The sequence below is a fragment of the Argiope bruennichi genome, chromosome 5, assembly GCF_947563725.1.
Source record: "Argiope bruennichi chromosome 5, qqArgBrue1.1, whole genome shotgun sequence".
Classification (NCBI taxonomy): Eukaryota; Metazoa; Arthropoda; class Arachnida; order Araneae; family Araneidae; genus Argiope; species Argiope bruennichi.
The window spans coordinates 64,732,969-64,746,641 of NC_079155.1; the positions used below are offsets into that span (position 1 = coordinate 64,732,969).

Sequence of the window (13,673 nt, forward strand, 5' to 3'; positions counted from 1 at the left end):
ATTTATCACTTGAATTTAAAATTAACTGGATAAAAAATGTAAAATTCACTTAGAATGCAGTATACTTAGTGGCTGACTTTAGATTATTTTTATCGAGGAGGATTGAAAACTTATTAGAATAAAACACATATACTCTGAAGAAAAATCTAAAGAAACACAAAAAATAATTTTAAGAAAAGTAAAAATAAAGAATTGTGTGAAATAAACATTTTCAAAAATATATCACGAAACCAGAAAGTAATAGATATGTTACCATTAACGTAATATCAATTATTTCATTCCTAGTTATTTAATGAAATAACTGATGATTGATATATGTTATTTCATATAATAACTATTTATTTCATGAAATAGCAGACCACAATCTACAAAATAACAGATTTCCTATTATAATGAAAACGTTCACAGAAATTTATATACGAAGAATGATAGCACTTTAATGTTTATCTTGCAGAGAAAAGGAATTATCACATTTAATTTTTTGTACAAACTTAAATGGAAAAAAATTATAAAACTGATATAATATAATTTTCGTGAATTAGTGAATGTCAGAATGAATTGCTAAATCTGTATCTGTAGCAAGAGAAGGAGTAATTTCTATTTGTTCTAAGAGTGCTAAATGTACAGGGTTAGCAAGAAATAAGTATTATAAGTATCTAAAATTCGTTCTATTGGTCCAAATGAGTTAAAATTTGAGTTACAGATTATTCCGATAACAAGTTTAACATCGATTAAATAAAAAAATGGTACAAAAATTTTCAGATAGGTGGAGCAGTAATACATATAAAATATGCTTTATAAATATTATGAAAAAGTAACATTTAAACTGCTCGGTATGTCCTCCTTATTATAGTCACAGTACCATATTTTCAACAGCTGGTCAGTATAAATCTGCAGGAATATCATAAACATGGCGCCGAATGCTATCTTTCTGATGTAGTACCGATGCTGGTCTTTGACGGTAGGTATTGTCCTTCAGGAAACCCACAACCAAAAGTCGCAGGAGATAATATATAGGAAGAACGAGGAGGCTTTTCTATAAGAAATGGTTGATCGCCAATGCATTTGTGAAACGTTGTCATAGCAATCGCTCAAACGACAATCAATGAGAAGAGGTACATCATCCTGTATGAAAATGATGTCCTGAAAGCATTACTCTGTTGAAGTTGTGGAATTGCAAAAATATTCAGCATATTATAGTACTGTTGTTTTGAATGGAACAGGTTTGGATTCCATTTGCAATTATTTTTTCAAAAAAAAAATACGATCCAATGATAAAGGCAACCATAAAATTCGCACTATATTATCATTTTTTTTAAATGTAATGGTTGTTCCTGTTTAGCGCGAGGATCTTTCCGCTGTCGAAATTCAAACAATTGTGGATGTTAAATTTCTGATTGAGGCAAAAGGAGATTTCATCACTTCACAAGATTCTCCATGGTTAAGTGAATCAACCACCCTTCGAGCAAGGAAAAGGCAACGCAAAAGTTTTACTAGTTTTTAAGTCCCCGTCTTGTAATGGGCCCATAAGCTTGATTCTGTAGGGATTGAAATGCAAAATCTACCGTGAAATTTTCCCCGCAATGAAATATTTAATACATGGAAAACAAGTGGCACACACTCACACTACCATGCGACGACTGACTGCAGGTTTCAACAATCGCGATAAATCTAAGATGGGATTTGCTTTCGTTCTCCACCTAGAAGAATATAAATTGTCCATTTGTTTCAAATTTGTGCATCATCTTGTATAAGACACATGAAGACATTGGACTGAATCTGCTTCATACGACGAAATTCTTTTACAGCTACAATGGAGTTTTTCTGGTTCCAGCAGCCTTTTTTCTTGCAATGTAAGCATGTAAGAGTGATGTCGAAATATAATTAAAGTATAAAGCTAAAAAGCATACGTTATAATGCAAACGATATTCAAATCTTCAATACCATTCGAGTCACAGTTCCATATTTTGGCGAATTTTGGTAATGAAACCTTTTATTTAATATATGTCAAGCGCATCATTTTAATTATTTGTAATTCAAATTTATTTCATTTGGACCAACAGAACGCATTCTAGGACCCTCTGATGTGAGAAATTCATTTTTTGCTAACCCCATAAAAGTAAATGCTTCAGCTCGAGAATTATCATTAATTCTCTTGTTAAAATCTGCAAGGGTCGATTTTTTCCCTTTGCTTTCTGAAAAGCAGAATTTCATCAGAGCAATATCAAGGACATCAAGTAATTATCAATATATAATTACTTGATATCATTCGTAAAAACGCCCTTTTTATTTATTTCTCAGCAAGGTCATTGAACAAGAAAAAGTCTTTATTATTAAGAAAATACCAGGTAAATAAAAATCTATCAATAATTTCCAGTCATCAAAAATTCCTAAATTGATTACACAAAAACGAAGAGTACTTTTAGTTCAGAAGAAAATAATTTTTAATACGAGCATATTAGCCCATTGTGAAATTACATTTAATTAAAAACAATTTATTTCAAAAGAATTATTGCTGCCTTTATGTTGTTACCTTGAGCCATAAATGCCCTGTTCTGGTTTAATAAAAATGGCACTAAGTTGTTTCACATATTCTTCTGGTCTTCCTTCTGTATCGCGGTCCAGTTGCTCATCTGGGTAATGTCTGTGAAAAAATGTGAAATGTGAATATTGAAAAATGAAATATGAATAATGAATAAATATTGTCACGTAGATACTATGATATAGAACTCAATGGCATACACAAGGGGTAGAGCTAAACCAATTTATTAACTGAACTCAGAATACAGTAACTGACAAATTTTCTGCTTTTATACAAGCAGAGAAAGTTCCAGAATTCTCTTCTGGAGACAGTAAGAAAAGTTCAGAACACTTGTCTGGTAAACTAAAGAAATGACCAGTATCTTCTGGAACATGAAATAATGGAAAAGATAAAATCAAACAATTAAGTATTTACATATACTATTAATCGCATTGTCTCTAGCGGGATTCGAACCCACGTCTCTTGACCATGGGACTAGTGCCATGACCATTCGGCCATGGAGATCCGACTGCCTCTCTTCAATGCGGCAATATCATCATTTTTTAAAAAGATAAAATAAATGTATCAGAAAAAATTGACTTAATGGCATATCACTACAACAAAAAGTATAGTGAGATAAATCAAAAGCGCAGAAACGAAATGGAAAACTAGAACTAAATATTTTTCAAATAAAAGTGATGAAAAAAATCTAATACTATATTATTAAGGTTAAAAGTTTCAACTGATTTTTATTTAGGCTTTAAATTGGAAAATTCTTTTTAAGCTGATTATGGACAAACATACTTTATTTTCCACGTGCCTTTCCAGAATATTTATAATGAGAAAATGAACAATGTATTCTATAGAAATCTATTTCAGGGTGTGACTGATTGTCAACGTAAGTTAAAAAGAAAAATTCCTATGACACGTGGTGAACTGAAATAATGTGCAGGGATTTATGTTCAATACCTGAACTGAAAAGCTTTTTTTAACTTCCATGCATAATTTTGTTAAATGGTGAACTGCATTAAAATTTACATATTTAATGACAACTAAAAATTTATTTTATTCTCTGGAAAAAATTTAGAATATTTTAATCAAAACATAAGCAATCAGATTACATTCTTTCTTTCTCCTTAGATTTTTCGACCATATGTCGATTAATATTTATATTTTCAGTTTCAGTTCTAACTTTACTGATAATATGCTTCAAGAAATTTTTATTGACACAGGAACGTTATAATGAAACTGATCTTAATGAAAAAGCCATTGAAATAAGTATAATGCGTAATTTCCGAGAAAACCCAATGGAAGCAACGAAACTTTCTTGCATATTCTCCAATGAAGGTCTTACCCTCCCCCCTTTCTTCACATAAAATTATTGTCCTTGGGTTCGATCACGAATAACTTGAAAGGCATTCGAGAACGATAGTTAAAAAACATACATTTTTGATGTAAATCTAGCATTTTTACTGAATTTATTGTGAAAATATGCATTTTAGATACCTTTTTGCTGATCGATTGAAGCCAAAAATTAAAATGAAACAACAATTGTAGTCATAAGATAATATGCTGAATTTCTTCGATTTAGGACATTACAGTTACGAGTTATTGTATTTACATCCACACGAAAGTGCAAACTGATAAACGATCAACTTTTTGATGGATTTGACTCAAAATTTAATTAAGTATTTATATTTTAAATGCTAAACTTGTGTATCAAATTTTGTGGCCACATTTTCTAATGGATTTCGTTCAAAATTTGACAGCAATCTACAAATTTGTTTGTTATTCTATCTACCAAATTTCAGCCATTTAGTTCAAAGCATTTTTGAGCTATCGTGCTCACTGTAGCCCAAAAATAGATATATAATGCCAGAAATGCTTTTCTCTGATTTAGGTAAATCCGAAACGTGAAGATTTGTCAAAATGTCGGAGGCCGAGGTGGCCTGGTGGTAAGGTCTCGGCTTGTAAACCGTAGGATTTCAGGTTCGAAACCCGATTCCACAGAAGAACCGTCGTGTAAGGGGATCTGTTGCACGTTAAATCCGTCATGCCAAACGTCCTCCCGCTGGTGTAGTGTGGAAAGGGGGGGTGCCAGCTCAGGTGTCGTCCTCGTCATCTGACCGCGGTTCAAAATTACTAGGTCCGTCCCAAAATAGCCCTAGTGTTGTTTTAAAAAGGGACGTTAATATAACTAAAATCGTCAAAATCTCGAGTTCGAATTTTTGACGATTATAATACTTCCTCTACAATTCTTATACGAGAAAGTAAAAATAATTAAATAATTTGAAATATTTTTTTGAGAAATTAAATAGCTTACAATGTGTCATTCCTAAGAACTCGAAATATATCAGATAGTAGCTCTTCCTTTTGTGAAGAATTTGGCTGCCGTGAGATTACTTCTTCAAACATTTGTTTAGCTGCGTTCACCTTTTTCCAAGGTTGTGAGGGAGAGCTGTTTCCAAATACATGGACACCTGAAAAACAATTTTTAAGTATTAATACATTTTTGTTCCTCTGCTAAAGCATAATAGTTTTTTGCCTTTTTTCGAGAAGGCAATCGTGCATCTATGGAGTCTAATGACTTTCCCTCTGAACAAAGCAAAACAAAACAAAATTATTATCTTTATGCTTTTAACAATAAGGACTAATTAAAAAGATTTAGCAAGTAACAAATAGAATAAAGAGGAAACGGATAAAAATACAATAGCTTTAAAAATTATGCATATCATATTATTTGCAATGATGCATCAACTATCTGATCCAAAATGTATACTCTCGGCAACAGTAACTACAGATATCTGTGCTACAAAAAGGGGACCATGGAAAAGGATTTTAAAATTAAAATGCGATAAAAAGATAAATACAAAAAAAAAATTCTTATTTCCCAAACGTAAGAATCATAATTATTTATACAGCATCAAATTTTTACAACATACCACGATTATATTACTATATGCATGTAAAGACAACAGCAATTTTTCTCCTTTCATTAGAAATACCCGGCAGTTAAGAACGTCTTGTTCACTCGTAAATGAGAAAGAAGAAATGAAACATTACAATAAGTTCCCGATAAACAAGTCTTTTCTATTCATATGTATTGAAATATTTATCCCTAATTTCATTCTTTTAATGCTGAATTTTTTAATGCAGGACGTAATTAAAAAATTAAAAAGTAAATTAAAGAGATACATAATTCAATTGTTTAAATAGTCTCTTGAATTACAAGGGATGTTCAAATAAAAAGATACGAAACGTCGTAACAACGTAACCGTTAACATATTTGTCCCTATGGGAGAACATATCGAGACATCTAGGGATGCGATTGGAGTCTCCTGCGTAGACTGGAGCATGCGCAGGAGAGAGCAGAAGATCTTATAAAGAGTGCCGTCCAATTGACGCTACTTGTTGAATTCCACAAGCACAGAACCATTAACTCCGACGTGTACTGTGAGACACTCCGAAGACTACGCACACAAGAACAAAAGACCGGGGCTACTCCCGGAGGGTGTGGTTCTACTCCATGATACCGCGTGTCCACACGTCTCCAGAGTCACACACGCGGAACTGGCCAAGTTCAAGTGGAAGCAGCTCGACCATCCGCTCTACAGCCCGGACATGTCGCCCTGCGATTTTCATGTGTTTGGTCCCTTGAAAAAAACTTCTGAAAGGGAAGCGCTTCAACTCTGACGTCGAACTCATGGATGCTGTGAAGGACTGAGTCTCTTCACGGCCACCGGAATTCTGGGAACAAGGAATCCTTCGGCTCATTAATCAATGGGATCCTTGTGCCTAGGCCTATGGTGTAAACTTTGAATAAAGTCTTTATTTGTACTCACAGTGTTGTTTCGTACCTCTTCATTTAAACACCTCTTGCAATATGAAAAAATTGAACAAAAAAAAAAGATATAAGAATTTTTTTAATATTATGAAATAAACCGGCAACTTTCGAGTCGTAGAATCATAAATTCATGTAGAGAGTTAATAGTAATCTAGTTGCATATAAGTTGTCTGAGTCACCGGATATTTTTGGAATGTTTAGGATCGTACGCATCTATTTCTTTAATTTTGATACTGACTCATTTACCCACCTTATCAAAACATCTTTTTGATAGTTTTTTGGGAAAATCACTGATTGTAAAGAATTGAAGGTTCTTTGAGGATATCGTTGTTAATCGTGGCATGTTGCTAATTAGCCTCACCGTCTTATTATGAAGTGTTTCCTGTTATTTAATAAGAGTCTTGATTACTGCATTAGCTCTCAGCAGAATTTTTTCACAAAATGTTGATAATCAAATATTATTCTATCTTTTTTTAATTATTTTTGAACAAAAATAGTTTCCATTTGTCATTTTTCTGAAATTCAAGTACAGGTATTTAAGTTAAATACTTGCCTTTCTTAAGAATAACTGGGCCTTCATCTCCATCGTTTGTGTAATAGGCGGCCGTTACGTCTCCCATCATGGGTCTAAAATTTATTAAAATAATAAAATGCTTCTCAGTGTAATATAATTTATAATTGTTATAATTAAAAATTAATTTAGAATAATATAAAAACAACTTTCAATGGATACAAAAGATCTGCCTAAATTTTTAAATCCAAAACAATTAGAAGAAAAAAATTATTTTCCATTTTAATTGAATGTTATATTTAACATTAATGTCTTATGTTTTTGACAAATAAAATGAACAATAAATTCTTAATATACTAACTGTACACTTGCACTTTTTAAACTTTAATTTTAATAATACAGGCGATTGTTACTCCATTTTTTTTATTTCTTATAGTCTCTTGTAATCAGTTACTGCAAGTTCTTTAAACAGAAAGAATAGAAAAGCCATCTAATGAAAAACGTTCTGTTGGCTTCTTAATTATTTTGATGCCTCTCTCCTAATATATCAGTAATTTAGTTTTTGCTTCAAATATATTTAGGTTTTTATCTCAAAATATGAATCGATTAAAAATTTCAAAACTGCCATAATAGAGCAATCAGGTTTTTAAAAAAAATATTTTCCAGTTAATTTATTACGAAAAAGACCGTTATGCATTTTCTACTCCGACTTATTTGTGAGAGTTGGAATTACATATATGGTTAAAAAGTGCGAAAATGGATTAGAATTCCGTATGGGTTTGAATGCATACGCAGCGTTATCGTATTTATTTATATACTTTGAAATTTTCAAGTTATTGAACTTAGAAAGAAAAATATTTTCCTTACTTGACATCAATGGTGACTAAAAGAAAGCTTTGGTACATATCAGCCTCTCTGCGGAGTCGCTGAAGATAGTTCACTCCATCTATTCCACTTTCCAAAAATTTAACGGCAAGGAAACCTAAAATAAAAATGTTCACCGCGCATACATTTTGATTAACACTGAAACAAATTGTTGTGTGATAACGTGTATTAAATATTTTTTTTTAAAAAAAGAAGGAGGAGTGTTTTAACGGAGGAGGGGTGCTTTTTCTAGAGGTGGGGGACATGACCCGGAATTCTCATTTTATAAAGCAAAATAGTATCAAATGCAGAATGAATAAACGTACTTCAGATTTTTTCCCCCAATATCGGAAAGATTTGTCCGGATAAACTGGATTTGTGAAAAATAATTATTTCAATCCCAATTATTCACACGAGAATTAGTCTCAAAGCTTATGAAATGGATGCAATTTTTTTAGTGCTATGAAAGATGACTAGTCATTTGCGAATAGATTTACTAAGCTTAACGATCATATTATAACAATAATTAAATGATCCATCCGTAATTTTAGATAATGCATAATGCAACTTATTACCTTTCTTTCGATAAAAGAATTCTTATTTGTAAAGTGAATCTGTAAATGAGAAATTGTAAAAAATGCACGGAGACAGAAAATAGTGCTTCTTTGTTTCGTTATGACGTAACTGCATGGTTGTCTACAATGAAATGAAAGATCTCTTCTAATTTGAAAGTCCGTAACATAGTTTTACTTCATAACAATTTCAGGTATAATAATCTTATCAATCAAAGCTAAGAGTAGAGATTCCACTGCAAAAGAAAATGCAATAAAAATGCATTATACATTTCTATAATATGCTTGCATTAAATTTTTTAAAATATTTATGCTACAAGTTTACGATAAATTGTATTTTTCCTGCAGACTTGTACTTTGCTGAGTTGCAGCTAGTTGCTATATACCTGAATTAAATAAATTTGGGTTTACTAAAACTAGTTTAAATAATATCATAAATAAAGAACACAAAATTATTTTATACTGTATGGAAAATCCTAAAATATTCAGTGTTTTCCATAAATGTTCTTATATATGAATAAAAAATAACAGCTTTTTTTGTAGAACATTTACGGCTGTATTTATATCTCATTGTGTCATCGTATATATTAAATAATATGTAACACGCACCATTAGTAGATAATAGAATATATCTCTGGAAGAAGAAAATCTTTAACTAAAAAATTACATTATTCGATCATTTTTCAAAAAATCTATCATTCTACGGTTTCTTAAAGATTTGTTATCTTAGAGAATTTAATGTAAGCGATATCGCTCTGTATTTTTAAAATTTTAGAATAGACCAGAAGAAATGAGATAATTTGTGTATAAAATTTCTTATAATGATGGCCAGCAAGGGTAAGCAATCTTGTTTTTTTTTTTTTTTTGTTTGTTTTTTTTTTGCACTGTAGCTGGATTTGATAGTATGTTGTAAAAAAACTGAGCTGGAAATATTCAGTACATTTCTCCTTTTAAAAAGCTAAATAATATTATGAAAAATCTCTAAAATCCATCCGGTTTGTTTACGATAAAACCTTCAACAAGTTCAATAAAGGATAAAGATGTTTTATTGCACTCGAATATTCAGTAGGAAACAAACAACATATATAGCATATGCATTAAAAAGCAGCACACGAGCAGAAAATAGTCACTGAACAACTCCAACAACACAAGTACTCAGAGAGAACTCGCTGGAAACTTCGCTCAACTACTTGCTGATGCTCAACTCAATTCACTCTCATCACACGAATAACAGACTCTTCTGCTCTATCTCTGATATTTTGTGGTTTCCATAACAGGACAAAGAAGTTTCTAGAACAATTGCTGGAATTCCAATCTTGATGGAGATATCACCAAGATTCTCAAATATTCAGGATCTTTCATTTTTTTACCAAATTGTCATCACATTTGTCGTCAAGGCTAGAATCATTGTTTCGGCATCCGTTCTGAGCCATTATTATTTTTGCTATCAATAATAATGACTGCTTAATATTTCAAATGAATATGATAAAAAGAATTTTTTATAAATGCACTGATTTTTGAAAAAGAAAAGCATATTAAAGATTTTCTAAAAGATTGCAGATTTTTGTCATAGGACTTTTATTTTTAAAAGAAATTTCTTAAGTGTTACAAATCTATACATCTCATAAATTTTCTTAACCAATATGTCCCATATTTTATGAAGTTGAAATTGAAACAACTGATTTTTTAAAGGCATAAATTATTCTAGCTTGCTTAATAAATTGTTGATACTAAAAACATGATTTAATAAAAATTATTGAAGTAATAATTTCTTTTTTGTGTGAGATATAAAATTTCCCAGTTAATTAAAAAAATCTTTCAGATGCTCTATTTAATTATTTAGTTATACATATTAACAAACATGGATTAAAGGACATTGAATTCTTTCTTATCCTTCCCACTAATTATCCTTGCCCTGGATAAAAACTTAAGAAAATAATTAGCATATTAATAAATAATAGCACATTTCTTTCATTAGCGAAAGAAACATTCTCTGAAATAACAAAAAGAACGCTGCCGTATCGCGTTTCAATCAATCTTTGTTATTTTTCGAATAGCTCAATTAGCAAGAATAATTTGCGCACTTTCAATTTCATAGAATTAAGAATGGGAAGAACAGCCTTCTGAAGCCTATTTGGACGATTCCCCTTCACCTTGATCATTAATAAAGAGAAGAAAGGCCTTATCGGCCACTGAACAGTGACCATGAATAAATTTGCTTTCGTTTAAATAAATTAGGACTGCTTCCTTATGCGAATCAGGAATTGACCGCCATGTTTGCCCACAAACCATAAACTCGGAAGCACGTATAGAAAGAGAATCGTTTTCAACTCTTAATTAAGCTTTTCTTTAGTAAATTTCTCAAATTCAAGCATGGGAAATTCTGTCTGCAAATGAAATTTTTATCTCATTTTTCTTTTCATTTGTAGTTTTATATAAATAAACATAAATAATAGGGATTTTTTTCACCTTTTTTTATTAATTTCCTTATATATATATTACTTACCCATAGAAATGATTTTGGGAATATTTATATATGTATGATATATTATAGAAGCAGCAATGTTATATTATATACGTTACATATATAAATACAAATGCATCCGTACGATATTTCAATGAATTACATCGAACACATGTGGCCGAAATAACCTGGTTGATAGGGCGTTGGATTCGCATCCCTTGGATTTTGAATTCAAACTCCGCCGGTCGAAGACTCTCCTTATACATGGTAGCTGGTGCACGTATAAATCTGCCGTAGCCACAAAGTCATCCGAGTGGAGAAAATACACTGGATCAGAGGTGTTCGTACTCTGATTCAGGTCTAAATTACGATCTGTGGATGACTGAATGGAATGTATGTATGAAGTTCCGCCCAGTGAAAAAAGCTGTGACGCATCAGTAACTTGATTCAAATTGCCGCTACTACAACAAGAGACGCTGGAAACTTGGCTTAAAAAATGGCTTGTCTTTGATAAGTGCATAAGCAACAACAACATTGAAAGCCAGAATTTCAACAATATGCGATACGCTATAGAATATTGGTTGCGTTGTCTTAATCGAAAATAAAGCCAAAGAACCGCTTAAATTTCAAAAGAGAATTTGTAGCAAAGTATTTTCAGATATAATGATAGAAATCGAATAATTTTTCGAAATAAAGCAATAAGAAGTGAATGATCTGTAATAAGACCCGAATGTGAAATCAATATAGTGAAATATGAAACGCGTTTGATTTACAAGAAATCTGAAAGATATTTTTAATAAAGCAAAGAAATTATCCCATTTTTCAGTGAATATTAATACAAATGAATCGGTGGAAGTGATCTCTTCAAAAATGAACTTATTTAATAAATTAACTAATTATTTGTATGTCATTGGCAAACAATAGTTACGAAAGAGCCTAATAGCTTGTAAGCTTTGCCGTTTCCCTGCCATTAATCGCTGGGTCGGGTTAATACGCAAGTACCAGAAAACCGAATACGTATTTTAGAGCCTTTTCTCTGACTGATTGAAACCAAAATTTGGCACAAGCCTACAATTTGAATCACGAGACAGTACACCAAATTTCATGCATTTAAATCATCACATTTTTGAGTTATTGCGTTTAAACGCATGTCAAATTTAGACCGACAGATAGTCAACCCCTTGAAAGATGGAGTTAAAAATTTGTTAAAAACTACTCTAAAAATGCTAAAACTGGAAACTAAATTTCATCTACCTAGTTGTTACATGCTAAGTTTCATGTAAAAAAAACCAAACCGACAGGTGATCAACCCCTTGACAGATTTGGTTCCAAATCTGAAACAAATTTACTCTTCGAATATTAAATATGTACGCTAAATTTTATCCATTTAGCTCTCTTCATTTTGCAGTTATCGTGTTAACTTTTATTTGGAGAGATAGCAGATAGACTTCGTATGGATGAATTTATTTCAAAATTTCATAGAAATAAATAAATTTAAGGCATATACCAAATTTCATCAGTCTAGCTCAAATCACCTTCGATTTATCTTGTTCAAAGGCAGACAGACATAATTTCAAAAATGGGTTTTCGACTCAGAAAGATTTGAAACATAGAAATTCATAAAAATTTCAAGTTCAAATTTTTTTGACAATTACATTTTTTATATATATTTCGTGCGCGAGAATGTAAAAAAGAATAGAACTATTAACGACAGCGATCGAAAAATTCCAATTTTTTTCCACCTCGAATTTTTTAAAAGAAGGTGTTAATGTTATTTCAAACAAAAATCACCCGTTTTAAAAAAGATATTGATTCATGAACCTATTTGTTGAAGTATAATAAATATCCATTTTGTTTCTTTTTTTAAAAAATTATTAAATTATTTATGTTTGTTTATATATATTTTTTAAATTTTAAATATATGAACTTTCATAATTTGAACTATACCATTTTCTTATTTTTATCCAGAGAACTTTATGAAATTCTATTATATCGTGCTTCCAATATATTAATGATTTAACCCCAGCTTTCGGCATGTTTTTAATGAATATTACCGAAAAATATAAAACGCAATTATGTGAAATATTAATGCCATGCCTTGTTATTTCTTAACAAATGAACAAAAGCCTTGATTAATATATTTGTAAAAGGGTCGATCGAAATGAATAGTTTTTCAATGGTAAATTTTAATGTAAAAATATCGAAATGTTTAAGAATAAACTCAAATAAATAATCTCACATAAACAGGATTTTTAATAAATATATTCTTTCCTATACAGTTTAAAACTATAATGAATAGTATAGGGATTAACTGACATCTTAAATGAATAACTTTAAACTGAAAAAATATATATATGAATTAAAAGCAAGTGGTTCTTTTACCTCTATCTTTTTTTGTTCCATCCATATCTGAGAGCGGCCTCATTAAATTCAGAAGCGTAGCTACTTGTCCACTGGTGTTCATGGCCAACCAAGTACCACCTTGTTTCCCTTCTTCAAAATCCATGCCTGAAAGTAAAATCTCATTTTCAGTTGATTCTTAAAAAAATCAAAGAAATTAAATAACTGGTTATGAATGATCTACGAAGAAAAAGAAATCATAAAGAGAAAAAATTTAATTGCGATTTCAAAACATTAACTTTTCTACTGTTGCTAGTTTATTTTCTAGTTCATATTTCAAAAATAAAAAGCAAACAGTTTTGTTTTCAACCACAAAAAAGCATAACAAAACAAGAAAACTGGAAGCAGAATTGAAAATAATCTATCAGTTAGTACTTTTTAGTTTAATTTAGTTAGCTGTTTTTTTTTTTTTTTTTTTTTTTTTTTGTAGAAGCAGAACTATAATTACTACACTCTATTTATGTACACACGTACATATTTATTACGAAAAAAGAACT

At 30.8% G+C, this 13,673-nt stretch overlaps 1 protein-coding gene across 2 annotated transcripts in view; it reads right to left on the bottom strand.

The window, feature by feature from the left end:
• Nucleotides 1-13,673, bottom strand: part of LOC129968496 (transport and Golgi organization 2 homolog) — a 55,350-nt gene that overhangs the window by 1,829 nt on the left and 39,848 nt on the right. For both annotated transcript variants that reach the window (XM_056082437.1, XM_056082438.1), the window contains exons 2-6: nucleotides 13,159-13,284; nucleotides 7,744-7,858; nucleotides 6,919-6,992; nucleotides 4,845-5,001; nucleotides 2,534-2,644 (exon numbers count right to left, since the gene is read on the bottom strand). In XM_056082437.1, coding sequence (XP_055938412.1) covers nucleotides 2,534-2,644; nucleotides 4,845-5,001; nucleotides 6,919-6,992; nucleotides 7,744-7,858; nucleotides 13,159-13,284 — 583 coding nt within the window. The remainder of the gene's footprint in view (nucleotides 1-2,533; nucleotides 2,645-4,844; nucleotides 5,002-6,918; nucleotides 6,993-7,743; nucleotides 7,859-13,158; nucleotides 13,285-13,673) is intronic.